General features: G+C 54.6%; 11 protein-coding genes across 11 annotated transcripts; 5 read left to right on the top strand and 6 right to left on the bottom strand.

The window, feature by feature from the left end:
* Nucleotides 1–796: 796 nt before the first annotated feature.
* Nucleotides 797–1,288, bottom strand: C8A04DRAFT_40417 (mitotic-spindle organizing protein 1; the record flags this gene model as incomplete). The annotated part of the gene is made up of 3 exons (XM_062784935.1): nt 797–898; nt 1,036–1,113; nt 1,205–1,288. The coding sequence occupies 3 exons, from the start codon at nt 1,286–1,288 to the stop codon at nt 797–799; spliced, it is 264 nt and encodes an 87-aa protein (XP_062633208.1).
* A 762-nt stretch (nt 1,289–2,050) lies between these two features.
* Nucleotides 2,051–2,898, bottom strand: C8A04DRAFT_40416 (chromosome segregation protein Spc25-domain-containing protein; the record flags this gene model as incomplete). Its single annotated transcript, XM_062784934.1, has 2 exons — nt 2,051–2,598; nt 2,682–2,898. The coding sequence occupies 2 exons, from the start codon at nt 2,896–2,898 to the stop codon at nt 2,051–2,053; spliced, it is 765 nt and encodes a 254-aa protein (XP_062633207.1).
* Nucleotides 2,899–3,460: 562 nt separating this feature from the next.
* Nucleotides 3,461–6,794, top strand: C8A04DRAFT_15494 (RNA polymerase I-specific transcription-initiation factor-domain-containing protein; the record flags this gene model as incomplete). Its single annotated transcript, XM_062778511.1, has 4 exons — nt 3,461–3,617; nt 3,671–5,546; nt 5,603–6,581; nt 6,627–6,794. The coding sequence occupies 4 exons, from the start codon at nt 3,461–3,463 to the stop codon at nt 6,792–6,794; spliced, it is 3,180 nt and encodes a 1,059-aa protein (XP_062633206.1).
* A 451-nt stretch (nt 6,795–7,245) lies between these two features.
* Nucleotides 7,246–8,234, top strand: C8A04DRAFT_15501 (PITH domain-containing protein; the record flags this gene model as incomplete). The annotated part of the gene is made up of 3 exons (XM_062778512.1): nt 7,246–7,493; nt 7,734–7,914; nt 7,992–8,234. 3 exons carry the CDS (start codon nt 7,246–7,248, stop codon nt 8,232–8,234), a joined length of 672 nt encoding a protein of 223 aa, XP_062633205.1.
* An 85-nt stretch (nt 8,235–8,319) lies between these two features.
* On the bottom strand, nt 8,320–9,323 carry C8A04DRAFT_15509 (coiled-coil domain-containing protein 25; the record flags this gene model as incomplete). Its single annotated transcript, XM_062778516.1, has 6 exons — nt 8,320–8,466; nt 8,537–8,686; nt 8,748–8,851; nt 8,905–9,031; nt 9,149–9,183; nt 9,251–9,323. The coding sequence occupies 6 exons, from the start codon at nt 9,321–9,323 to the stop codon at nt 8,320–8,322; spliced, it is 636 nt and encodes a 211-aa protein (XP_062633204.1).
* Nucleotides 9,324–9,746: 423 nt separating this feature from the next.
* On the top strand, nt 9,747–10,970 carry C8A04DRAFT_32663 (translation protein; the record flags this gene model as incomplete). Its single annotated transcript, XM_062782174.1, has 1 exon — nt 9,747–10,970. One exon carries the CDS (start codon nt 9,747–9,749, stop codon nt 10,968–10,970), a length of 1,224 nt encoding a protein of 407 aa, XP_062633203.1.
* A 197-nt stretch (nt 10,971–11,167) lies between these two features.
* C8A04DRAFT_32662 (cytochrome oxidase complex assembly protein 1-domain-containing protein) lies at nt 11,168–11,936 on the bottom strand (the record flags this gene model as incomplete). The annotated part of the gene is made up of 2 exons (XM_062782173.1): nt 11,168–11,667; nt 11,741–11,936. 2 exons carry the CDS (start codon nt 11,934–11,936, stop codon nt 11,168–11,170), a joined length of 696 nt encoding a protein of 231 aa, XP_062633202.1.
* A 1,135-nt stretch (nt 11,937–13,071) lies between these two features.
* C8A04DRAFT_32661 (uncharacterized protein) lies at nt 13,072–13,901 on the top strand (the record flags this gene model as incomplete). Its single annotated transcript, XM_062782172.1, has 2 exons — nt 13,072–13,371; nt 13,473–13,901. The coding sequence occupies 2 exons, from the start codon at nt 13,072–13,074 to the stop codon at nt 13,899–13,901; spliced, it is 729 nt and encodes a 242-aa protein (XP_062633201.1).
* Nucleotides 13,902–15,895: 1,994 nt separating this feature from the next.
* On the bottom strand, nt 15,896–16,153 carry C8A04DRAFT_32660 (uncharacterized protein; the record flags this gene model as incomplete). The annotated part of the gene is made up of 1 exon (XM_062782171.1): nt 15,896–16,153. The coding sequence occupies one exon, from the start codon at nt 16,151–16,153 to the stop codon at nt 15,896–15,898; it is 258 nt and encodes an 85-aa protein (XP_062633200.1).
* Nucleotides 16,154–16,911: 758 nt separating this feature from the next.
* Nucleotides 16,912–17,779, top strand: C8A04DRAFT_40410 (uncharacterized protein; the record flags this gene model as incomplete). Its single annotated transcript, XM_062784933.1, has 2 exons — nt 16,912–17,014; nt 17,082–17,779. The coding sequence occupies 2 exons, from the start codon at nt 16,912–16,914 to the stop codon at nt 17,777–17,779; spliced, it is 801 nt and encodes a 266-aa protein (XP_062633199.1).
* Nucleotides 17,780–18,248: 469 nt separating this feature from the next.
* C8A04DRAFT_40409 (uncharacterized protein) lies at nt 18,249–25,227 on the bottom strand (the record flags this gene model as incomplete). Its single annotated transcript, XM_062784932.1, has 10 exons — nt 18,249–18,440; nt 18,498–20,302; nt 20,356–21,145; nt 21,199–21,249; nt 21,305–21,433; nt 21,539–21,623; nt 22,763; nt 23,753–24,184; nt 24,246–25,098; nt 25,213–25,227. The coding sequence occupies 10 exons, from the start codon at nt 25,225–25,227 to the stop codon at nt 18,249–18,251; spliced, it is 4,353 nt and encodes a 1,450-aa protein (XP_062633198.1).
* Nucleotides 25,228–25,287: the final 60 nt, after the last annotated feature.

Below are 25,287 nucleotides of genomic sequence, written 5' to 3'. Positions count from 1 at the left end.
TGACATCGGTGGGTTGGTTATTTGACGGGGAGAGCGGTGTCCGTTTGAGAGAACGATCAATTTTGGGCGGGTTAGAATTTGCATCTTGGGAGTGGGATTTTGAATGGATGGAGTAAGGTGGAACAAGTGGTACTAATACGGGTTATACCCTTGGGCTTTGTGTGAGAGTTTACTACGGTCAATAACGGGCACAAGGCACAGCAGGGAAGGAGTTCTTGGGTGTTTTGCACTATCATACCCATCCCTGGCTGGATGGATGGATAAAGCGAAGGTTTAGATGGAAAAGGCATTCATTCGTCCCTTAGGCCGAGCTGGATCGGCGGGCGTTGCAATTTCTTGCTTATTTGTCGGCAGTCTTGTCGACGTTGTCACAGCGAACGGGCTGCATTGCTTGCATTATTACACTTGGGATCAGGGACGGAGTGGGTTCTACGGGTCCGGTTGGAATAAGATGGAAGGGTCTTGTTGGGTTTTGTAGATTCCATGGGTAGAATTAAACGGTTTTGCTTTCGATTATTTGGTTGTTTTTTTCGCCTGCATACCGAGGAACAGAGGTCGGACGTCCTCTCTTCATGACCTTTCGACGTGTAGGGCGGGTTCTCTTTACCACGCGTAGCATCCCCCTCCCATTCCCACTTGCTCATCCGTCCATTCATCACTTGCAAAGACCGAATAAGCATTGATAAATCCGATAAAAGACACGAAGCCCAAAGCGCCAGGGTAGAGCCCATTCCGTCATCCGACAATCTTCCCGACAGTGTCCCCTTCCATTCCCACCCTTACTCCCCCCTCATCCTCATCGCCTTCTCGTCCCTGCAGCCGCCACAGCTGCCGCAGCGGCTTCGGCAGACTCAAGTTGGACATCTTGGCCCTGTTTGCGGAGCTCTTTTATCACGTTCTGATGGGATTGTGTTAGTAATGGGTGGACGAGACGGGTCGGTTGGCGAGATGCAGGAGGAGAGATAACACGAAGCAGCCAGAAGACGGCCCAAGGTAAGTTGTTTAGAAAAGGGACCGCTCGTTGCGTAGACTTACTGCCAGTGCCTCGGGGTTGATGCCGTTCTCAATCATGGAAATGCAGATTGACAAGGTCCGGCGGTCGAGATGGCAGTTCTGTTTTATGGTTGTCAGTCCACTTGGCTTGTGTTGGTTTGTGAAGGGTAGTTAGCGGGTTAGGGTTGAGAGGTAAGCGTGCAGAACGAACCAAAATGGTGGCAATCTCGTGGAGAATGTCGACGGCTTGTTGGGCCGCGGCCTGTTTCTCGGCTCGCTCGGTTGGCGGTGGCATTTTGCTGGTTTGGTTTGAAGTGTGTGTCCTGTTTGGAAGGAGATGTTGGTGGGAAGACGCGTTTGTGGTCGGTGGTTGTGGCGCGTGGAGTTGATGGACTTTTGTGCTTGGATGTTTCATTGGCGGGGTGTTTATGTGTGTTTACACCCAGAGCATGGACACTATCTTCGTATAAGATGTACAAGACAATACAAGACAATACGAAGATCAAGAAAAAAATGAAGTGAGAATTAAAAGGCAAAGAAAGGAAGAAAGCAGAAGAAGGGATATAAAATACAAAAAGCTCACAGCCAAGCCCTATCCCCATCCGGAGGGATAGACGTTGGCAGTTACGAAAAACCGATGTTTTTCTTCGCTGGTCCCAGGAATCGAACCCGGGACCATTTCGATTTACGACGGTAGTGGCGGGGCCAGCGCTCCTCCCAATACCGTTGAGCCAAACCGGTGTTTGGATTTCAATTAGGAGGAGATGGTGACTGAGGGACGGCGGGAGGGGGTTATATAGGGTGGGAGGGAAAGTGCGGAGACTTTTGGAAGTGGTTGGACTTCGGCGCCTTAGGCCAGCTAGTAACACTACGATGCAGCCTTGCCGGCAGCAAAATCAAAAGCAGACAGCTGAAGGTAGTGCGATTAGGAGCCAGTATGCGAGCCTCATCATGGGTATAAAATTCCTGATCCTAAATCTTGCCCCAACGCCGTCAATGCTAACACCATCAATATCATCACTGCATCAGTCGTACACCATTACCAGGGCAGGCCCAACTACGACCTCATGGCCTCGACAAACAACTCCCTCATCCCCTTCAACAACGTCACCAGCTCCCTCGTCTCATTCACCCTTTCCAACACCCTCTCCACCTTCTCCCTCTCCAACTTCGGCCGACAGTGCCGCACATCATAATCCCGATTTCCCGTGCACAGCTCAAACCACGCCTCGCGCTCCCAATTCTTCTCATCCACATGCGTATACACAAACTTCAACCTATCCTCCGCGCCCGCGCCCTCAATCCGCAGACACAAATTCGTCACCCAAAAGTCGAGCTCCGGCACGTTGAAACGCGCTTGCGCTTCAAGCCGCGCCTGGTGTGCGCGCTGCGCGGCAAGGCGGGTGTCGATGTCCCGCTGCGTGGCTGCGATCTGTTCCTTGAGGGTGTCGCGTGCTGCGGCTTGTCGGTCGCGCTGTGCGGTAAGCTGGGCGATGGCGCCTTGCATCTCGCGAGTCTCGGCTGCCTCTTTTGACATGGTTTGTTGGTAGGTGTTGGTTTTTAGTTGGAGGATCTCGATGTCTTTTTTCTTCATGCGCTGGTCCTCTGTTTGGAGTGGGTGGTTAGCCTACTTCGTGACCTTCCAACATATCGAACAGCCCATGGGTCAGTCTAGGAAGGGGGCGTACCCTGGAGCTCGGCCACATTCATGTGGAATTGGTTGCGCTCTTCGAGCACGCGCTTGCGTCCCTGCTCGATGAAGGCGTCGAACTTGGCGGTGAACTTGGCCATACGGTCGCGCAGCTCGTCGAAGCCAAAGTTGATGTTTGGTAGGGTGTCGGCGAGCGAGGGGCCGCTGATGGGCGGCCGGCTCGTTGACATCGAGGGGTCGAAGGCAGACGACATAGTGTGCGTGTGGTTGCGGGGCTGTACCGAGGTGTTGTGTGAGGATGTTGCCTTTTGCGACAGGATGACGATGTTGTGATGCGCGGACGGATTTGGAGATGCAATCGTCGGCCCAGATGCGGGATGAAATGCGGGTTGTTTATCTGCTTGCCGTCTTCAGCGGGTTTCCAGGGCATCGCTTTGCCAAGACCCGCCATGCATGGCCCACATCTCGCATGCTATTGGCCCGTCGCGTCCTGCCCCGCTAAAAAGGTCCCTTTCAACGCCATTTGAGTTCGCTGACATCTTGAAGCCGCAGCGAATTTCGTCACTCAACTCGTCCTTCATCTCTTTTCGAACGCATCGAAAAGAGAGTACGATTCCGGTATTTCTTACCCTCAGCCCCTGCCCCTCCGGCCGTCATCCGATCTTATTCCATGCGCCACGACGCGACAAACCACTCCCACTGCAAATCCGAGTCTGGCGTTTGAGTACAGACGATAGCTGCTGTTTGTGTGCAGAACCGGGAGAATGATCCTGTGGCTTCATTCCGCTATTTTTCCTCACATCACGATAGGCCCCAATGGATGAGAGGCAGGAAAGGCAACGGCCCGTGCCGCCGGCTCGGGTGAAGGCGCGCCGGATTGCCGCGGATGGAATCATTGGACGTTTAACTTACAGCCCTGCGCAAGTTGGAGAGCCTATCGGCCAGATTCGGAGGAACAGGGCAAAGGATGAGAGTGAGTGCTGCGTAGTAAATTTGCGAGCAGCGAATATATACTGACAGCTGTAGCTCCTCACTTCAAACAAGTTACGCCCTTCACGCAATGGTGTGCGCCCACGAAAGTCGGAACCTCTCCGCCAGACGATATGGGCCCGTTCCGTGTTGCGAGGTCTCAAAAGAATTGGCTGACGGAGTACCTCCCTGAGTCATCCCTTGTGGATGAGGATCTTGAAAACCTATTACTCGAAGAAATTGCAGCAACCCAAACCAACGGCGAGCTCAAGCCGACGGCAAGGACGCCGTTATTCTCCGTCGGAGAGATATCCAGGGTGAGAGCAAACGGTTCTGTTAAGGGCCACCCCACGCTGGCCGTAGCTTCAGGCGTTTCCGGGCATGTAGTCCGGTTAATCAACCTCTCCCCGGAGGAACAATTCTGGGTTGGAGCGGATATTCGGGTCCGTCTGCGGTCACCGAATCCAGACCTCGGCGGTGGGTGGCAATGCATAGGGGGGCCACTGTGCTTGATCAAGTTCATCGATGACTCGAGTGCTCACGACCACATTCGATGGCTAATCGTCTCGAACGGTACGTACACGACGGTGTATGAACCAGAGTTGCGCATGATACCCATGCCGTCCGCTGGAGCGATGGAAAAAGGCTCGGCCCTCCCTCTCACTACCCAGATCTTTGAAAATGCGCTCTTCACGATTCATTCTGAGCGCACAGGCGGCGCCTTGCAGTCCGACGTCTCTTTCACGCGGCATTTCAAGACGGGCATGCCGCAGCTGGCTATTGTCGACCAAGCTGGGTTTTGGAGCCTGTGGGATATTACAGGTCGCCGTGATTTGCGACCGAGGAGCCTAGTCCCGGTCCTCAGGATGTGCGGAAACACAGTCTCTGGGAGCATCTCACGGCTGCCCTCTTACCCAACTGCGGAACCGGAGCCACACAACGTTCTTTACCTGGCCCTCAAGCGGAAGCGCTCGAAACTAGAAGATCCTCCACCGCGGCGGTCACTCCTCCTGAGCTGCTCCAAATCCCTACACCTGTTTGATCTTACCACGGAAACCTTGGGCTCCTTCACCAACCTTTTTTTGCTAAAGAATAACCACCGGATTCTGGGTGTTGCCCCTTCGCGGCTCGACCCAGCTCAAGCCTTCATCCTCACCAGCACGAGTCTCTTCTGGGTGACGATGAAGAGGGGCAAGAAAGATGCCCTCACACTTGACGTCCTCGCATCATGCCCCCACCAGCGAGACGTCAACGATTCAACCCTCCGCCTAGATGTCTCACCGGGTACCTACATCAACAACGTCATGGCCTGCTTCGCATGCATCCGATCCACCCGGGACGCCGAGATGACCGTGCTCTGGTTCATCCAACCCCAACGAGGCACTCCTGTCCGCTACCACCGCGACCTGGTTTCACTTGACGACCCACCCAACTTCGTAGGACTCGCTATCCTACCCGCGGAGCGCCGTATCGGTATGGAGCCCACCACACCCGCGGGGCGGTTGCTGCAAAACGCGCAACTGCGCTTCTTTCAACTGTTGACCCTCGGGCCGGACTTGGATGTACATAGTGCGCTATGTGCGTGGTCTGATGATGCGACGGTGTCTGTTCCGCCACCTGATGGGAGCGAGGTGCTCGGGCAGAGTGGGAATCGGAGGCGGAAGCTGCTGCAGACTCTGACAGACGCGTTTGCGGTCCCAGATCAGTTTGATGAAAAGGCCGTGTTTGGGAAGGGCCTTGCGGAGGAGTTGGTGTTGGAGAAGCTGGAGGGCGGGATTCAGCTTTCTGCTGATTTGGACCTCATTGCACGGCACTTGGTAGGGGATAGCGAATCGAAGATGAGTGAGTCTCAAGCAGAGACGAACAACTTCGGGTTCATTGGGAAGGCTGTCGGGCGTGAAGCGACGGATGGTTATATGCCGCGGCGGTCCCTGTATGTTTCCCCTCGTACGATCGCGTTCAAGGGTATCATTACTAACGGTCGTTTAGATTGGATCTGGCGAGGTTTGAACAACCTAGCGATCTTTTCCAGCTGGCTCGCGCATGGGATGCTCAACAAGATGTCCAGCATCGACAGGCAGATGGATGGCTTTTTGTGCCCGAAGCTCGCCGGCCGCTTAATGACTTTGGCCCCGATGACCTTGTTGAGAAACTAGAGAACCTATTCCCTCGGCCGAGCAAGGGCTGGGCGCACCATAACCGGCAAAATATGCTTCGAACCATGGCCGCCGAGATGTCTCTCAGCAATGTCGGCATCTCAGCCGTCCCTCAGTCCTGGGTCCAGCCAGAGGACGAACCCTCAAGCTCACTACCCTTCCCAGCCTCACCCAGCTTAATGCCCTCCCAACCATTACTTCCCAGCTTCATCAAGAAAGGCAAAGCCAAAGCCGAAGCCCAGGCGCAGGAAGAGCAAGGCGATACCGTCGTCCTCCGCCTGCGCAAGTACCTCACGCTCGATACGTCCCCCACCATCCACGGCGAACCGACCCTCGCCCTCTCCCGTTGGGACCTGGGTGCCGACCCAGACGACATCACCTGGAAACCGGGACAGGACCTCGAAGCCGAAGATGCCATCAACAAGCGAAGACGCAAAGCCGAAGCCCGCCGACGGAAAGCCGAGCGTCTGTCCCAACGCGTCTTTGGCGAAGAGTCCTCCTTTATGGACCACTCATCCCAGTCTTTTGGGGCTCCCATCATTGTACCCACTAGCGCGCGAAATAGCAGCCAAATGACGCCGCAGCCGCAGATCCAGACACAGTCACAGCCGCAGGCCCAGATCCAAACGCCCCGCGCAGGGTTCCCGTGGGACTTCTCTTCCCAGCGCCAACACACACCCCAACTTGGGACCCGCGCTTTTGGATCACCGCGTCCGCGCGCTGGATCACCGCTGCGGAAGGAGTACAGACAGGGTTCACCAGTGGCGGCGACGACAACGGCAAAGCCCGGGGGTATATTCTCGTCGTCGCAGGTTTACGGCCAAGAACCCTCATCCCAGATGGGGCCGTCTCAAGAGGCGTCGCAGGGGCCGTCGCAGGGGCCGTCGCAGGGCACACCGTCACAAGCCAGATCGCAGCTAATACCAGGGCTGTTTGGCGGGCGGCCGTCGCTGTCGCCATTTAAGAAAGCTGTTTTGAAGAAGGGGAAGAGGAAAAGTGAGAGTCGGTTGGGTGGGTTTCGATAGTGTGTGTTTTCAACTGTATTAATCAAGTGTTGCCAAGGGTCCGTTTTTATGTAGAGAGAGGGACTCGAAATACCACCTAGCGTAGAAACCGCGCACCTGAAGACTAAAACAATGAGAAACTAATTAACATTAAATCTTAAGTCTTCTTTCTCAGTTTGATCTACTTTCCTCGTTACATTTGACCATATTTGTTGCTTAACCTGTTTTGAAAGAAAAGTTCCCAAAATTGTTAGTGCTCCGCAGCCATCTGACTCCTCACACACGCAACCTGCAACCTCAACTTTCCCCATTGAGCAAACCGAACCCAGTTCATCAGAACAACTCTCCACACCAGACGAACATATCAAAGTACCAACCATTTCCCTCTCAAACAACAATCTTCGACAACCAAAACCCTCATCACCAACCCCATCAACCCCCAACAATTCCCCGCACAATCCAACTCAAAACAATGTCCCACTGCCACGACGAACACTCCCACGGGGACCACTCCCACGGCGAGCACGATCACTCCGACGATATCACCCCAGCCCTGCAGTTCTCCCTGTACCAGCACATCGACTTTGACGGTGTGACAACGCTCAACGAGGCCGAGTTTGGAGCTGGTCGGGCGGTGGTTCGGAAGACGTGGGCGGAGAGGTTGAGCGCGGAACCGGAGTTGGCTAGTGATGTGGATGAGCAGGTTATTGTTAATGTGCCGTGAGTGTTATTTTTTTGTCGTGGGTTGGTTACTTTTATTTCTTCCAAAGTTCTTTTGGGATTTTTGAGGTGGGTGGTGTGTGGATGGGTAAGGGGGTTTAAACTTGAGGTTCAGTTGAGTTGAGGGTTGTACATGTGCATGTACAACGTATAAAAGAAAAGACTGAAGACAAGGAAATGGCACGAGGACTTGACTGTGGACCCCCAACTCACGTTCCGTTTACTAACTCGATCGCCTAGATTCACCGGCCAAGTCAAGCTACACTCGATTCTGCTGCGCACATCCGACTCGGACGCAGCACCCAAGACACTCAAAGTCATCATCAACCGCGACGACGTCGACTTCGGCGTGGCCGAGGAGACCAGTGGCACGCAAGAGTTTGAGCTGAGTCGCACGGCCGAGGTGCAAGAGCTACCAGTTGTGCGTTTAATTTTGTCATTTTGTTACTCCGTCCGATTCTCCAATACAGTAATTTGCTAATACTAACACCCCACCAGCGCCGCGCCCGCTTCAACGCGGTCCGCCGGCTGACCCTCTTCTTCCCAGACAACTTTGGCGACGGCGACGAGGACGTCACCCGGCTGTCCTATCTCGGGTTCAAGGGCGAGTGGATGCAGCTCGGGCGGGCACCGGCTAACATCCTGTATGAGGCGGCGGCCAACCCGGGGGACCATAAGATCAAGGGCACGAGTGTGAATCAGATGGGCAGTGGGATTGGAGGGCGGGGGCCAGGTGTTTAGATGAGCGGAAATAGAGTTGCTTGAACCATGAGAAAGCCATTCTGTTTTGTTATATTGTGAGCCAAATTCCAACGCTACAACAAGGCTACATGAAATCATCCTCCCAGTTCTCGTCCCGGTTCTGGTTGCTCGTCGCTTCCATGTTCTCCTCGGTGAAAATGTCGTCGTACGCGTGGTCCTTCTGCCATTTCTTCTCCTTGCGCTCTTTGGCGATGCGTGCCTCTTCTTTTCGCTGGAAGTTTGTCAGCAAAACTCAGTCGTGCGTGTTTCAACGAAACGGTATGCGCGGGAGATGAATTTACCCTTTCCAGCTGTGTCGCTTGATCCTTCTTGCGCAGCTCCCGCAAGTGGTCGTCTTTCTCTTGCTTCAGGTCCGGGTACTGCTCGACTTTGGTCTTGTTGAGTCGGTTGACGATCGGGTTCTCCCGTTGGGGGACGAGTATCCGCTTAACCTGTATGCTATTAGCACGGGGTTTAACAGTCCCCCTTCGGAGATTTTGAACGGTGCCCGACCTTCTTGTTGTCCTTGAAGCTGACCTGGCCCACAGCCATGCTTCCATCTTTCTTAAGGTTGGACCAGGGGGTGTAGATGATGGTGATGTTATCCTTTTTGTTCCCTGACACCGTTAGCCTCGCCAAACCCGAGTCAACGCAGTCCCTTAGTGCGTACCCTCGATCGAGTTGGCCTTAGTGAGCTGGGCCAAGTCGGTCAGCAGTTCCTCTGGGATATTCTCCCAGGTATCGCCCTCACGAAGGCGCAAGTAGATGTGAGCGCTAGACAACTTGTCGACGTGAAACTAGTCGGAATAAGCATATGCATTGTTGGAAGCGCAAGTTTTATGAGTTCGTACCCTGGATAGAGTGAGTAAGTGGGACGGAAAAAGACAGAGGGGGTCGGTCCAAACTCACCACACGTCCTCCTCCCAGCCATGTTTGATCAAGTCCTCGTCTACACATCAATGTAAGTTATCAAGGTCAGGTTTAATTTTATCCGTCCAGGTCCCAGAACCGCTCACTCTCGAATTTGTCCTTGCCGACATAGACGAAGGCTGAGGGTTCGACCACGTTGGAGGTGAAGTAATAGACCATAGCGACGGTATTTTTCTGTTAAATTTTACCCAAATACTGAAGATAGCCAGACGGTAAAAGAATCAGCACCAAATTTGAGCGTTTCTTTTCGAGATGGGTATCACTTTGAGGGTGAAAAAGCCTTACAAAGTGAGATGCGATGGCCTCGTGAGGAGCGCATCGTTCAAGATAGGGTTAGGGTTATCTACTTTCCAGATCCCTGTCGCACATCGGGCACGGCCCCCACCTTTTTCTCGGAACGGAGCTCTCAATTTTCGACGTGCCTCCAACGACCACAAAGTCTCCCACTTTTCCAGATCGCGACCTCGCCGTCGTGGAGGCTGCCATCGACGCCAGTACCCACGATTTCTGAAATCTCCGACTTCGACAAGCCAATTGAACCGAACCGAACAGTCTACAGAAACACAAAACACACACACAACCATGGCCCCTCGGCTGCCGGCCCACTGCTGGCGGCAACTCGCCCTGCGGCCGGCCACAACGACTTCCACCCCCACCACGACCACCACCACCGTCCTCTCCCAATCCTCTCTCCTCCGCCGCTCACCCGACTACTCCGAAACCACACCGAATCCGACCCCCCTCTCCTACACACAAACCCGCACGGTGAGCAGCGGCTGGTCAACCCTCCCCGCGCGCGCCAAGCCCCACCGTTTCAACCAAACAACCTCTGGACTCCCCGCACCTACGACAGGGCCCGCCGCGGCGCTCAAGCGCAAGGAGCTCACCACCCCAGTGCGAACAGGCGTGCTAGCCATCAAGAAGGGCATGACAGTGTTCATGGGCAAGCGTGGCGGGCGCATCGGGTGCACAGTGTTGCAAATGGACCGAGTCCAAACAGTGCTCAACAAGAACCGGCGGGATCACGGGTACTGGGCGGTGCAGGTGGGCATGGGCGAGCGGCTGGCGGGGAATGTGGGCGCGCCGATGCTGGGGTACTACGAGGCGAAAGGGATTGCGCCCAAGGAGCGGCTGGCGGAGTTCCGGGTGCGTGGGAAGGAAGGGTTGTTGCCGATAGGCGTGCAGCTGATGCCGGATTGGTTCTATGTTGGGCAGCGCGTGGATGTGCGCAGTAATTCGCGCGGGCAGGGGTTTGCGGGTGGGATGAAGAGGCATGGGTTTAGTGGCCAGGGCGCGAGTCACGGTAATTCGAAGAATCACCGGACGCCTGGTTCGGTGGGTCCTAGCCAGGGTAGTGGGTCGCGTGTGCTGCCGGGGAAGAAGATGCCTGGGCGGATGGGCAACGAGCAGGTGACGATTCAGAACTTGCCGATTTTGCTGGTGGACAACGACCTGGGGCTTATTGTGGTCAAGGGGTGCGTGGCTGGGCCCAAGGGGACCATCGTCAAGGTGCAGGACGCGTGCAAGAAGGAACCGCCGGCGCAGTCGTGGATCGACGGAACACGGCGGGTGCTGGAGGAGCGGTTCCCCCATGCCGAGGCGCATTTGCAGGCCGCGCGGGAGCGCCATCTTGAACTCAAGGAGGCGCGCCAGGAGAAGAGGATAGAGGAGCTCTTAAAGGAGGGTGTGCCGGGGCCGGAGGAAACGGCCGAGGCGATCGAGGAGTTGCTGGCTGAGTATGAGGACGAAGCGGCAGCCCGTAAGAAAATCGCAAGACAAAAGGAGGCAAAACAAGAGGTGGCATGAAATGGATCATAAATGCGTTGTCAAGACAGTGTGACGATTGATGGGTGGGTTGTTGGGTTGTTGGTCGTCGTCTTTTTGTTGTACCATATCAAACAATATACAGGTAAATGTACAGTAGTATCCCCGCGGCTGTACTCCCCCGCTATACCTACCCCGGAGTCCTTAGTCCTTTCCCACCCACTCACCCACCAACTCACCTACTTATTCATCTTCCTAAACCCCCTCACAACCGCCTCCTCCTCAGCCTCCTGCTCCTCACTAATAATCCCCACTCCTCCTACCCCTCCACCCCGAACCATATCCCTAAACGGATCCCCCCCCTCCAACAAATCCACCACCGTCCCATCATCCGTCCTCAAACTCCACTCCGTCGTCTCAAACATCCCCCTCGGACTCGGCCGATTACTCACAAACTTCATCACCCCTCCCTGCTTCGTGCCCTTGACCCGAAAGCTAATATCAATCCGCCCGTGCAGTTGATTCATCTCCCCCGAGATCCAGGGAATCTGCTGCGCAAAGTAGATCTCGTCGCCCAGGAGAGCGCGGGCCTTGTCAGAAGTGCGAAGTGCGTAGAGCGTCGCGCCGGTTACGGGACTGGAGAGCTTTTGGTAGTTGAAGATGGCTACTGAGGCGATGGCGATGGCGAGGCCGAAGAGGGGGAGGGTGCGCGCCCAGCGGTAGGAGGTTTGGCTTATGCCTGAGGATGATGGTGTTAGTACTATTCGTATGGTAAAGATGTTGAACGTTGGGCAGAAGTGAGAGATTCGTACTAGGCAGCTCGCGATCTGGCCGGCGTTCCATCAACGGCCCATCGCCGGGTTTTGGGGCCGACACGAGCGTTCGCTTGGTGGGGGGTTGCTGGCGCGGGGCTGTTGGTGTTATCCTCCGAACGGATGCTGTCGCTATCCTTCGCCTCAAGAGGACGGCGTGGGCGCCCGCCCTTTGCTGAGCTAGCCTCAGCAACATGGTGGGTTGTGTGTATGTGAAGGGGGGCGGTGGGTGTGGGTTGCGGTTGAATGTTTCGTTAAACGGGTCTGCAGCCCACTTTTGGGACGCAAGGAGTTGCATCGGGCGAGATTATGTATAAATATTTATTAATCGAGGTATTTGCGCTTTCCGGGGCCTGTTCCGTCTTAGCAACGCTGTTTCGGCCGAGCTTTCCCCTTTTGGTCCAATCCCAAGCTCGAGAGCCAAGAGTTCGCTCTCGTTCATTTTCAACGTCCTTTCACTTTCAGTTTGTTTTTTTTTTACCTTTTTGTTTGTCTTCAACACCTCCAAACTTGGTATTTTCCCCAAAAGTCCTCTGCGGCCTCCCCACCGCCTCCACACCGGCCCCGTCTCACCTAAACATCTTGATTCGTTCGCTTGGCTCAGCCGGTGTTCCCGACCATTGATGCTGACGCCACGGATCACAGCTGAAGCTGTTGGTGCAAGGCTCGCAGTCAATTATGCTGTTGGTCCCTATGAACCCTGCTTCTCAATTTCACAGGCTGCGGGTTGTTGCCAGATTGGGCCCAGAGCATGAATAATCGCTGTTTCTCGTCACAAGGCTGCCCTTTTTTCGTCTGATTTCAAGAGCTTTCTTCAAGCTTTGCCGCTTGACTGCTTCGCGAGGAAAGGAACCCCCAATCATGTCCATCACCATGACGTGGATTGGTGGGCACCAACACCCGAAACCGCCTCCATCCCTTCTCACTTTTTTCAATTTCTATGATGATTTGAATTTCACAAGGCTGCCGTGGCACCGTAGCAGCCAGCCAAGTGGGACTTAAAATCAAAGTTCTTTGTTCTCCCCTTGCAGTGAGCAGTGAGCACCAGGAATACCCCCTGTTACGGCCCTAGACCCTGCAGCCCTGGACTGCAACTCGCACCACCGCTTCTTTGTTTGCCCCGATGCCTGACAGCATACAAGTATCCCGTGTACCTCCCGTCGTCCTGTCCTTGACCATCCCTTGAGTTTGACTAAGTGACCATTGTTGATCAATGAGCCCAACCTTGATACAACCGGTCCCGTAGTACATATTAGTACTGCGACATGGGACGGACGGCCGACCTTTAGACAACATCACACACGACAGCTAAACGGCATCAACCACCCATCATGGCCCTCCAACACTCCCTCCTCCTGCCCATCGGGCTGGTCCTCTTCCTCCTCGCCGTCGACGCCGCGGTCACCATGGGCCTCGTCTCAACCATGGTCGCATTCCTCCACGGCGACGGCAGAGGCCCATTCCCCTTCACTCCTCCGAGCGGCTCGCATTTATTGATACTCGCCGGCGAGCCCGTCAACCTAGTCGTCAACCAAGGCCACACCACCAATGCCGCGGGCGGAACAGCCCTGATTTTAGTCGGGTTCGGCGGGAGCATCGCGTTGTGGTTGGAACGCCGGTCCCGGAAAAAGGTACGTTCGATCGATCGGCCCCTCAGCTTACTCACCTCACCTCGTACCTTTCCTCCTCCCCTGAACCTCTGCTGACATACTCATTTCCGCCCCCATAACAGTGGGACCACTCCTCCCCCTTCTTCCACCTCTGGTCCCTCCTCGTCCTCCTCAGCTGGCTCCTCACCACAGGCGCGCTCATCTACACCTTCGTCGAAACCTCCCACACCAGCGGGCAATCCATCGACGTCGCAGCAGTCCGCGATCTAGCGGGGTCGACAACACACTACCCGTACGGCCGCTGGACGCCGGAGAACTGGTATGCCGCGGTGCTGGAATTGCCGCTGCAGGACGCGACGCAGCGCCGGGCGCTGAGGGGTGAGATGACGGTGATGCGTGGGTGGCGGTGGAATTTGGTGCCGATGTTTGTGTTGGGGTTTGGGTTGTTGGTGTTGGTGGTGTTGGAGCTGGTGAGGGTGAGGAGGAGGGGTGCGCAGAACGTGTCGATGACGGAGGTTTTGGCGGAGCCGTTTGAGAAGGTTAGTGCGTAGGGTTTGAATTGGGGGGTTCAGTGGGAGATTCGGCTGGGTCCAGCTTGTTATCGTTGAGTCCCGGGCGTACGTACTATTAATGCCCTTCGTCTCTGGATACTTTGAAATTTACAGCATATAGGTCTTGATCCTCCGTCTCCTCGTAGAGCGATCCCATCTTGCGCTCGCCTCGATACCTGCTCTCTGATTAACTCACCCACACCCTTGAGATCGTTTAAGTGGCTTAGCGTTTAATTCTATGACAGTGTTGACCTCAACTAGCAATATTACCGCTGCTCTCCTCTAATATTGCAACAACCTACCTCTATGGTCCCTCCACTCTAAGCACCAACCCCCTTAAGACCTCTACCTGTTGAGTGACTTCTAGCGCGTTGTTCCCGATCGTTGTGGTTGACAGAGAGAGCCTCGTCGTCGGCGAACCGCCACCAACTCGGGATTCTATCCGGCTCTGTACGACAACAGTGTCGAAGTTGCCGAAACGCAAGCGGCTTGAAGTATCTGTAACCCGGAGACGCCTCCGATAGGCTGCCTTGTGAAGATGTTAGATGCAATGCTGCTCAGACAAAGCTTGATACATGGCGACCCAACAACGCAGGCATGTGGCGTACATTTGGTGTGGCTGTCCGCCCCCGATGCCACACACCGGCATCCACACAGCCAATGGGCAACCACAATTCTCAGCCCAAACCTCTGTCACCAGTTCAAAGGGCCATGTCCGAAGAGCTACGGACCGGCCTCTTCTTCAAACACCAGCGGCCGGTATCTGTAACGGCACGACCATTACAGAAGCACTACGCCTCTCACTGTTGGCCAGCGACACGGCACGCTGGAAAGCCCCCAACACCCTTTCCCGCTCTCCTCGTGTCTCAATCCTATTTCCCACCCCCAATCATCCGTTTTAGTCGTAGCCTTGCTCTCAGCTAAGAGACGCTTAGGGTCCCTTTTCTCTCCCATGCTCTTTGCAGACGAAGGTTGGACTCGGACCTTTACAAGTGTCTGACTCTCGAAGACTGGAGCCATTGCTTCATTCATCCCTTGCCCCCTCAGCTTTTCGTTCTGCTCTACGCAAGACCATGAATCCGTATGCTGAACCCATCGTGTGCCTATACAAAGTGGTTTCTCTGAATTGGTGTGGTCGTAGGCCGGGTTGCTACACCAACGGCCGTTTGAGATTTCAGGTCATGCCTCCCCTCCGCTGAATTCCAAACATGACCCATCTTCTTGGGCCACTATCGGGCTCATGGCCAACACTCCAATTCTCGGCTTTGATTACGCGCATTGGTTTAAACGCGGTCGAGGTTTGGGCCCGGAATCGGGCTCACGACGATGGACCCAGGACAACCATGGGCGACCATGGACGACCAAGGGGTTCGTTTTTGGCAGCGGACAAGCGGGCAGGCCTAACCTGAGGGTGAATGGGGAGAGACATCGATAGGGTCCTGGAGTTCTTCATCTGTCTATATATTACCCTTGGAAGAGCGTCCGAATTGTTCGTATCTTCATTCTCTTCATCACCACTCTCTTTTGATCATCGAAGCAAGCAATATCATCATCAGAAACGGGGCGTTGATCGTCTCCTCTTCACAGCATCACCAACCCCAGAATCATTACAACATCCAAAACTACAACTTAGCTAGTGTCAGTCAGGATGGGTGTGGGGGGATACGGCACACGGAGGATCTATCACGGCGGACCGTAGTACAGGATCCGGTTGCTGGACCAGGGAGCATGATGTGGACCACGTGAGGGTATTGCATGTACGATATAAAGAACGAGCAAGCGCTGGTCGTTGCTCTTCTGCCGTTCGTTTTTTTTTCAAGTGTGGTAGAATCATAGGGTAGAATTTGAGGGTCTAGCTTTCACTTATCATACTGGCAGTGTACTAAGAGCGAGGTTGAACAAGAGTTAAATCATTCACTATCAAAACGTTGGATCCTAAGCCAACCTTCCCCGGTTCAAATCCTAAGAAACAGCCCAACCATAGAGGCCAATGACTAGGAAAGTGCACCCCGCAGTCTATCGGCAACCATGTGTTTGATATAGCGGGTTGTCAGGAACCCCGAGGACTCCCGAACTTCAAACACAATTTCGTCCTCTGGACCACCGTCCCGGTTATGATACGGAGGCGCAGGGAGCGAGGGGTCGAGTTGGTGGGGGAGGGTGATGGGGATGTTGACCTCCAGGATACACGGTGTATCCGCGTCAATCTGAAGCCCGTCGGGGCGGAGGAGCTTGACGGGTGGTAAGGTCATGGTGTGTAAGTATTCAAAGGAGTAATGCTTAGTGTCTGACAGTCTGGTCCGAGGTGTTTGAGAGACTCGAATTGATTAAGATTAAAGAAGATAAAGAAGCTTGTGTCTGTAAAGCAGCCTGTGCCTCCCTTTTATAGACATTCCCCAAGGCTCTTCTCGGGCCCAAAGCACCAACAGCGTACAGCCAGTACAGTCTGCTACCGCATCGACTCCCTCTGATTGTTCCGCCTCGCATATATGATTCCTGCACCTTCGGCTTGGCACTCACCCACACCAGACTCACATGGCGAGGCTTGAGCTGGAAGTCCGTCCCTTATGGCCAATAGAAGAGGTCGCCAAGCCATGACACCCTGGAGGGGTTGTCTGTTCCTGCAATGAACAGCTTGGCAAAGCTCCCTCCTTTCATGTTCTGGTCGAACTCCAGACAACAGATCGGCCGCAAGTCGAGAACGCGCAGGGGTGACGTTATGATTTGCTATCAACTGGAAGGGTCCTTGCTATATGGCGGGCACAACTATGCCATGCGAGCAAACAGTTCGGGCGCAGCACCAATGCAGCAGCGAGTTCCGCGTTAACATTCAGGTTCCACTCTTTTTGCTGCATAAAGTTAACTAGGTATCTTTCACAGTTATTCATCTATCGAATCCCACTTCCAACCCCTGCACCCCACGTCATCGCTGCGCGCTCCTTGTCGCGTAAACTCCGTTCCACATGTATTGAAGCTTCAACTCCAACATTCCACAAAAGCACCAGCTATCATGGCAAAACGAACCCCAGCCGCCCGTCTCCGACGCACATTCCGCTACCCCTCCGACGATGACGACGACAACTCTTCTCTCCCCGAGGTCCTCGACGAGCAGGGTAAGCCCGCCCTCCACCCTGTATTCTCCCACCATCCATGCCATCCCATTAACACAACTCCAAACAGAACAAGAATCCCTCATCGAATCCCTCGCCCTCCAAAACGCCGCCCGCAACAAAACCACCCACACCTTCCTCTCCGTCTTCCCACCCCTCTCCGCCATCCCTTTCCTCATCGCCCTCTTCTTCCCACCATCCCACAAAACAGGCAGCAGCAACACCACTCTCGTCCCCCTCCTCGGCCTCTCCTCCCTCGCCGCAACAAGCTGGATGTTATACCATCTCAATGTGACCGAAACCGGGTTCCCCTTTCTCGACTCCCCTTCCCCACCAACCCCCCAGGGTACGACCACAACAGCCGCCGAGACAAGCGGCATCGGGTCAGGCTACGGCCTCATCAAGAACAACAAAAGGCCCTTCGCCAAACCCAACATAACCTCCTCCCGCGCCGGTATCCTCGGCTCAACGACCCACGAAAACTCCTCCTCCCCACTAACCCGCTACCTCCCCATCCTCAACATCGCCCTCGCCCTGCTCACCTTTCTCACCGCCTTCCTCCAACATCTAGTCCAACAGCGACAACAACAAGAAGCACAAAACCCCGATCATACCGATAACAGTCGTGGAGGAGGCGTCAACCCCTTACTCCTCGGCGCACTCCCCGGGATCGTGTACGCCGTTGTTATTGGGGCTAAGATGGTTATGGCCAGTGTGGATCCGGAGAGAGAGTTGAGTGGGTTGAAGTATCGATATAAGGGGGCGTAGGCTTAGACAGTGCAGAAAATGAGTTTTGTCCAGCAGCAGCAACAACAACAACAACAACAACAACAACAACAACAACAACAACAACAACAACAACAGAGAATAGATGAGGGCAAGGTGGTAGTTGTCTTCGGAAGTGAGATTTGCCGCGGATTTCCTGTTTTTTGGATGTACATTCTGAATGTATGACAAAAGTACATTCAGGATGGTGTAGCCGAAGGAGGGTAAGCATCAAACACAGATACAGCATTGCACGGCGCTGGGGAGTATCATCCTTTCTTTTCTTACATACCCAATACATCGCAATATCCATGACGGCTAAACACCGCACTTACTTACAATGGCACCACCCACATGGTATAAATCGTTCCTATCCTTTTTATGTACCCCAAAATGAAACCACACACACCATACGACTTGACTACAGTAATACCTAACACCATCACCATTTGCATACCCCAACACCCTCCACCTACACATCTATCGACTCGGTAAACCGTAGCACGCCATTCCCCCTCAATACCCCATCCACGCCATTCGGTGGTCGCGGGAACGGATCCAGTGGGTTGCTGACTTCCGGCGTGCTCAGGCATGTGCCGGACTTGTCAACCACCAACGCCAGCCCATGCGCCTTGATAGCGTCCACCAGAGCGGGCACCGTATCCTGTCTCATTGTTAGCATTGAATAGAAGGCGATTACCGGAACACAGCGAAGACTTACCAACAACCGCTCGCAGCAAATCAACCCCATGAAGTTGTTGCTCTGTGCCGTACGCACCGCGTCCTTGATCGACACGGTATTACGCAACGTACTGCTCCCATCCACCTGCTCCGGCTTCCCGAGGTCGTTGCAGTAAAACACCGGGAAGTTGGGCTGCTTCCAGTTCAACGCGGTACACACACTCTCGTTGTACGAGCTGAAGACAACCGACCGAATGGCTTCCGGGCCCCGCCCTTGGGCCCGTTGGGCTCGGGCGTGGTCAAACACGACAGTGAGAAGTCTGTCCACAAAATCATTCAAGTCCACGCTCAACCCCAGTTCCTTCAAGGCGAGAGCCTCCCGCTCCTCGGGCGTCGGGTATAGGACTTGAATGTTGACATGCATGCCCCTCGGTAGGAGGGTAAGGGCGTCGTGAAGGGTTGTTCCGCCTAGTGTAGCGAGTGCCTCGTGTACTGCCGCAATATCGTCGACCGGAAGTGGGGATTGTGGCCGATGACCCGTAGCAGTTCGGAACTGGGACAGCGTCAAGCGAGACACCGGTACATCAATCCCCCCACAACTGACCGTCCATTTTGGCCACAGCACCGGGATGCCGTCGCCGGTATGCTGGACGTAAATGCGAACAAAGTCCCCAGACAAACTAGACCCTGTCACGAATGTGCTACTGGTCATGGCCGGTGTCAAATTGACGGTGTCGACTTGGCTCGTCGCCTTCCAATAGGTCTCAAAGTCCGTAATCTCCAGCGGCTTACCCTGGAACGGCTTGATAATCTGGGCGTGGAAGCTGATCTGCCCAATGGCTCGCAACCGCGGGTCAAACAGCGGCAGAGAACAACTCCCGGTGTTGCTGTTCAAGAGATTCCGGAAGGTAGCCGGTAGCGCAACAGTCTTGGCGATAACTTTGGCGCCATAAGCCGGGAAGATGTCAAAGTCCAGCGTGAAAGTGTCGAAGTTGTCGATCTGGAACGAGGTAAGGCGGGTATCTTCATGGAAAGGAAGCATGATGTTCTTCGGAATGACGTCTGAGACCTTGGATGAAATAGCAAGGCGCGCCGCAGGGTACTTGCTGTCGTGAAAGAAGACGAGTGGTTGATCTCCGTCCACGCCAAAAGTGAGCTGCACGACCGTCTTGGTGTCAAGGAAATTATGTCCGTAGCGTCGTAGAGGGATGATGGGAGGTGGCAGTTCGAGCACTGGGATCGCATCCATATCCAAGGCCATGGGAATAGGCGCGCTGCTGCCCATCATCGGCGGTAGCGGTCCGGCTATCTGGGCGTCTTGAGCTGCCTTTCCATTCTTGTTAAATGGCGTGAGAAGCTTCATGCACTCCAGATGGCCCTCCCACGCTGCGTAATACAACGCCGGCAGCTCCTTCTCATCTAGGATGCTCGGGTCCGCGCCGACGTCAAGAAGTGCCCGGAGACAAGGGACATTGCCTTCGCTGGCGGCGTGTACAAGGGGAGTCCATCCGTAGAGCTTATCTATTTGATCCAGGTCGGCTCCGTGGTTTTTTAGGAGCAACAAAAGTTCTGGCGTTTGCCCTGACCTTGCCACTAGGTGCTGAGGATACAGTCCTTCGGCGTCGGACAAGATTCGAGCACCGTGCTTGAGGAGCAGCTCGGCAATGGAAAGCGATCCATGCTCGCATGCGAGGTTGAGGGGTACATGGTCGGTGTCGGAAACCGGGTCCAAGCGAGCAGATCGTTCCAGGAGCCTTCCTACGCACTCAAGGTGCTTGTGGACGATACAGTGGATCAATGGGGTGTAGTTGTCGTGATCGATGAGGTTGATCGTTTGTGAGGTAACTGGAGTCAAGTCAGCAAATTCCACGTGAAAGTCAATGCCGAACACCACCTACCAGAAAGTAGTGTATCAATCATATCCAGACGTCCATGCATACTGGCGTAGTGCAGAGGCACCCGGCCGTATACGTCTGTCCTATCCGCCGCTACCCCTTTTGACAATCCGTACTCGAGGACATACGAGTTGCCGTAAATCGCCGCTTGGTGCAAGCAATTCCGCTCGTTAATATCGTCCTCAGACTGGATGTCCACCAATCCGGTCTCTAGAAGTAGCTGTAACGCTTCACGGGATGCTCCGTTGATGGCAGTGAGGAATATCCTCGTAAACCTCTCAAACAGGGCACCATTCGGCTCCACCGCCCCAGCCATACGCGCCAACAAGTCCTTCAGGCTCTCTAGATTCCCAGAGAGCACCGTGTCGAGAAGTAAAGTGTCCGCATCACCCTCATCACTGCCCGGTAAATATTGGCTAGACACGACGTGTTCTGGTCGGGAGTCGAAGGTAACATTGTCACCGTCGGCCCACGCGCCAATCTCCTGGAGACTCGTGGTGGCCTGGTCGGATAGCTCGCTGATGACGGTGGCATTGAAAAAAGGTTGGACCTCAACCGCTCGAGAGAGGTACAGCTCTTTTGTCTTAGACTTAGAAGTCTTGTCCCATTTCTTGAGAATCTTGGAGAAGGCCGTGCCATTAATCTCGACAAATTGCTGTAGCTTGTTCAAGTCGTTGGCAAATTGCTGGAACCCCTCTTGAAGGGTGGTGAATTTGGCGGATCTCCTCGAGATGCCATGACGGGACTGCAAGACCTTTTTTTTATCGAGGAGAGTTTTGAGGCGTACTTTGAGCTGTTGGGAAATGAGTATCATCGCTGGGGCAATGTGTAGTAAAGGCCACCTACCTCGGCTTCCTTTTGTAGATAAAAGGCGTTGACCTTTTCTAGCTCCCGTTCCTGGGTTACCGTAAGCTTGTGTCTAAAATCCATACCCCTGAACGTTTCTCCTTACCAACTGGAAGAAGAAAGTCGCCTTGTTTGCCTGCAGAGCAGCTTGGGAGTCGCTAGGCCCCGCGGTCGCACGATGTGCAGCGTCATCTTGCGAGGGCAGAATGGGGGTGGCGGAGAGTTTCTTGATGAGCTGTGGAACGAGTGTCAGTCTTTTACATGTTCGGCGAACCAGTCCCTAGACCCGCGTCCGCAGGACAACACGTTCGAGAAGATGAGAAATAAAAAGGCGGCCCACCTTTTTGAGGGCCTTGTAGTTGACAAAACTGGCAGCGTACTCGGGGACTTCAAGCTGCCGCTTCTGGATGTGCTTGCCGAACTTCCTACATATGATATTTCAGTAAAGGAGTGGGGCTGTGGCACGGGGAAAGCTACTGAGACTCACATTGCAAAGGTTGCGCCAGTGAGGCTTCAACCAATTTTGAGCACTACCTCAACGGCTTCATGTAGGTCGAAAATCGATGATTGGTGTAGAGGAGAAAAAGATCCCTAGATTGGCCAATGGAAGTGAATGGTGGGTACCGAGAGGCTCTGGAATCCCGAAGATGAGGTGATGATGGAAGGCGGCCTGATCAGGGGTCGATGAAAAGTAAGTGCAGGGGCTCCGCCGTTCTCTTGAGGATGCAACCCAGAAGTAAGTGGTTACCGTAGAGGTACAGATTATCGGCAATGGGCGTGGGCGTGGGCGTGGGAGTGACCGTGGGCGTGCGTGGGCGTGGAGGTGACCGGAAGCGGGCTGGTGGCACCCGGGGAATGGGGGGTTTGTTACCCTCGAACCGCGATATAGAAAGAGCAAAGTAGGTCTTGCGCTTGACGGATGCTCTGTGTGGGCAAGGTAGGCAGGTATGGAAAGTGTCAGGTACGACCTCGAAGAGATGAAGAAGGGAAGGGACGACCTGAGGGGTGGGTGGTTCGTCAGCCCTCTCGAATCGTCAGGTCGAGTCCCTAGGCAAGGTATCCCGGGAAGCACCTAATGCGCGGGAGTGCCTAGTTTGGTGAAAGGATAGTGGGGAGACGCTAAGTCAAAAATAACGTACCAGCCGGCCCAGCACTGGTGGACGAGACGAGCCTCCTTAATCACACTTTTACACTACCGGAGTTTATTACTTCTGGCTGCTGGTGAGGGTCGAAGAACATTCGATGAAAAACGGAGCTGGATGCCAAGACCCGATAAATGTTGAAACCCGCCTTTCAGTCAAAACAAAGTCGTATGATCTCGAGTCCCCCGCTAAGGAAAGAACAACACAGTCATCGGCAGACTGAACAAACCGGAAAACGGGCAAAATTCTATAGCGGGGAAGAAGGCGTTCGAGCTGATGAAAGCCAGCGATGGAGCTAGCGGTCCGACCAGCATGGATGCTCGGCGAAGCACCAAAGCAACCATGAGCAGCAACCCAACGACGACGACACATCCAGTGCCCATGACCCCCACGAGCAGTGGAGCGCGCAATACATAAAGAACCCTTTAAAAGCCAGGTCCAGTGCAGTCAATTGGGACAATATGCAAGAATTCAACGGGTTACCTAACTGAGGTTCCCATGCGGCAAGCGAGACATCCTGTGGTACGCCTTGCCACTTTTCGTGTGGTTGTGGCGATCCGCTCACTTGGGAAAGCAGCATGTGAGCCAAGAAAGCTCACTCTCAGGAATCGTACAAAACCGAGAACCCTTCCAAAAAACATGCCCCAGTCTGGGCAACGGTACTTTGGCTCGATTTCTTAACGGCCCAATCGCGAGCCCAGATCGAAACATGTGGTCCGCTTGATTCGATATGCGAATTCCCACAACCCGGGGGCGGCTCCAATTGCGGGGCAGAAGAGTGACCCAAAGCAGAACTAAGTTGATGAGGGGCAGTCGCGGGACAATGTGAGCTGAGCGAGTGAGGGGCAGAGAGGGGCATCACTGCTGTGAGCAACTGCTTGGTGGGGCCAGCTATCAGCCGAGAGGACCCCTCCGGCATTTTATGCCTTTTTACACAGAAAGACGGACAGCCCGTCGTGAACGGACTTGGCAAAGCTTGTCATCTCTGAATGTCTAGCGAAGATTCGACAGTGTTTTCAAACTCGCAATAAAGGATCGAGAAGCTAGCGGGAAAAAGTCCGATATGGAAAGTCTCAATGCGAAGCGATACTCTCGGGCCACCGAGCAACCCTCGAGATCTCAGGGCCGCTAAAGTGGGTAGAGAGAAATTTGAGCAAACATACTAAATATTCCACTCTACCTGCCTGGGTATGCCCCGAAACCACCAATAGAACTTATTCGACGCAATTCCCAGCAGTCATAAAGGACGAAGTAAAGCAAATGCTCCGCACCCAACAATTAATGTTTCTACCTAGCCAAATTATACGCAGGTATCGAACTCCTTAGGGAACGAAAGCCTGTAAACCCCGGACGAACGGGTCTGACAGCCATGTCCATGGTACTTCTTTCCCAGCCTTCAACGCTTTATTTACTGCCAGCAGCCCCGCTACCGCTTTCCGCCTTGCTGTTGTCCTCCACCAAGCTATCCGCCATCGCATCAGCAGTGGCCTGCTTTAGTCGCTCGGTGTCCTCCATCTTAATGCCTCCGCCGGAGTTCTTGTCCTTCACCTCCCGTTCGTCGTCGCTGTCCCCGAGGCTGAAAGGGTCATTTTCCACGATTGGGTTAGGGTCGACCGACGACAACGGCTGCCACTTGCTAGCTTTAGCCGTGCCACCAGGGCCTGGGACAGCGTTATCTTTTGGCGGGATCTTTGGCGAGGCGTTGTACGCATCGATATCCTCCACCGTGTCACGGAACGACACCTTACGGCCCTCACCCGGCCTGGGCGACTTGGAGGGTGCGGGCGGCTTGAAGAGATTGGGGTTGCTACCGCCGAATTGTCGCTGATGAGGTTGGATCGGAGCTGGTTGCGGGAATTAGCTAATGCCTGGTGTGCATGCGGTTTCTCACAAGGTAACACTCACTACCATCGCTATGGAACTTCATCCCCGCGAAATCATCGCTCAACAGCTCCGGGTCGGCGTCATAACGGTCGTAGTCATTACTACGCCGTGTCTGGTCGCGCGTCGGTCGCCCCATGAACGTGTTCCCGCCTTGGGTGTGGTGCTCGTCTTCCTCATTGAATTGTTCGTCGATCTTGGTCTTGATGTTGTTAAACCACGAGTTAAACTTGGTTTGCGTTTCTATGAACCCCTTGCGCAAGCTTTCCTTGATAACGGGAAGGTCGTCATCGATGAAGCTGTGTTCACGGTCGTACGGGTCGTCCTGCGGCCGCAGCCCAGTCTGTTGCCGACCTCGGTGCTGGTGGCCGCGGTTCGACGTCCTAGCCTCGTAGGCTCCGACGTTCTCGTAATGCTCCGCAAGCTGGCGCGCGTACAGCTCATCGGCCTCAAGCTGCGATGGGTCGGTAGAGGTAGGGCCTAGGGGGTCCGCGGCAGGCCTTGGGGGCTGCGGGGGTGGTTGGTCCCGCTGGGCAGCGTCCGGGTCTGTCATTTCGAGCAAGGCGTTGAAGGCGGACTCGATGCGCCCGCCACTCGCGCGGAGCACGGCCTTGATAACTGAGTCCTCGACGGACGGGAAAGCCTCTTTCAGAGTCTGCTGGTTCCTCTGCTCCTCCGTTAAGGGCCGAGGCGGTTTCGGAGGAGGCGCCTCATCGGATCCAGTCACCGGCGCATTTGCTGGGGAAGCTGCTCTCACGTTGGGTTTGGCAGCAGCAGTCTCCTCGCCGGCCAGCGTGCCTTGGTCTTGAACGTCGTCGTCGTCCATATCGAGCGGTCTGACAGTCGTGGGAGATTCGGGCGCCGTGGCCGTCTTGTTCTGCGCACATAAATTGTGAGCCTAAAACACGCTGCAGATCAGGAGGCGTATTGCATAATTTGATCAAATGCTGGATCAAGGGGTCGCGCAGTGGGGAGGGGGCTTGAAGCTTACCGCCTCGGTGGACATCGCGAGCTATCGAATTTAGGTGATGCACTAATGGAAATGGTGCGCAATTGCAATCTAAAG

Source organism: Dichotomopilus funicola (genome assembly GCF_033296635.1).
Source record: "Dichotomopilus funicola strain CBS 141.50 unplaced genomic scaffold C8A04scaffold_95, whole genome shotgun sequence".
Taxonomy (NCBI): Eukaryota; Fungi; Ascomycota; class Sordariomycetes; order Sordariales; family Chaetomiaceae; genus Dichotomopilus; species Dichotomopilus funicola.
The sequence above is the reverse complement of the archived record's forward strand: the minus strand, read 5'-3'. Positions and strand labels throughout refer to the sequence as shown.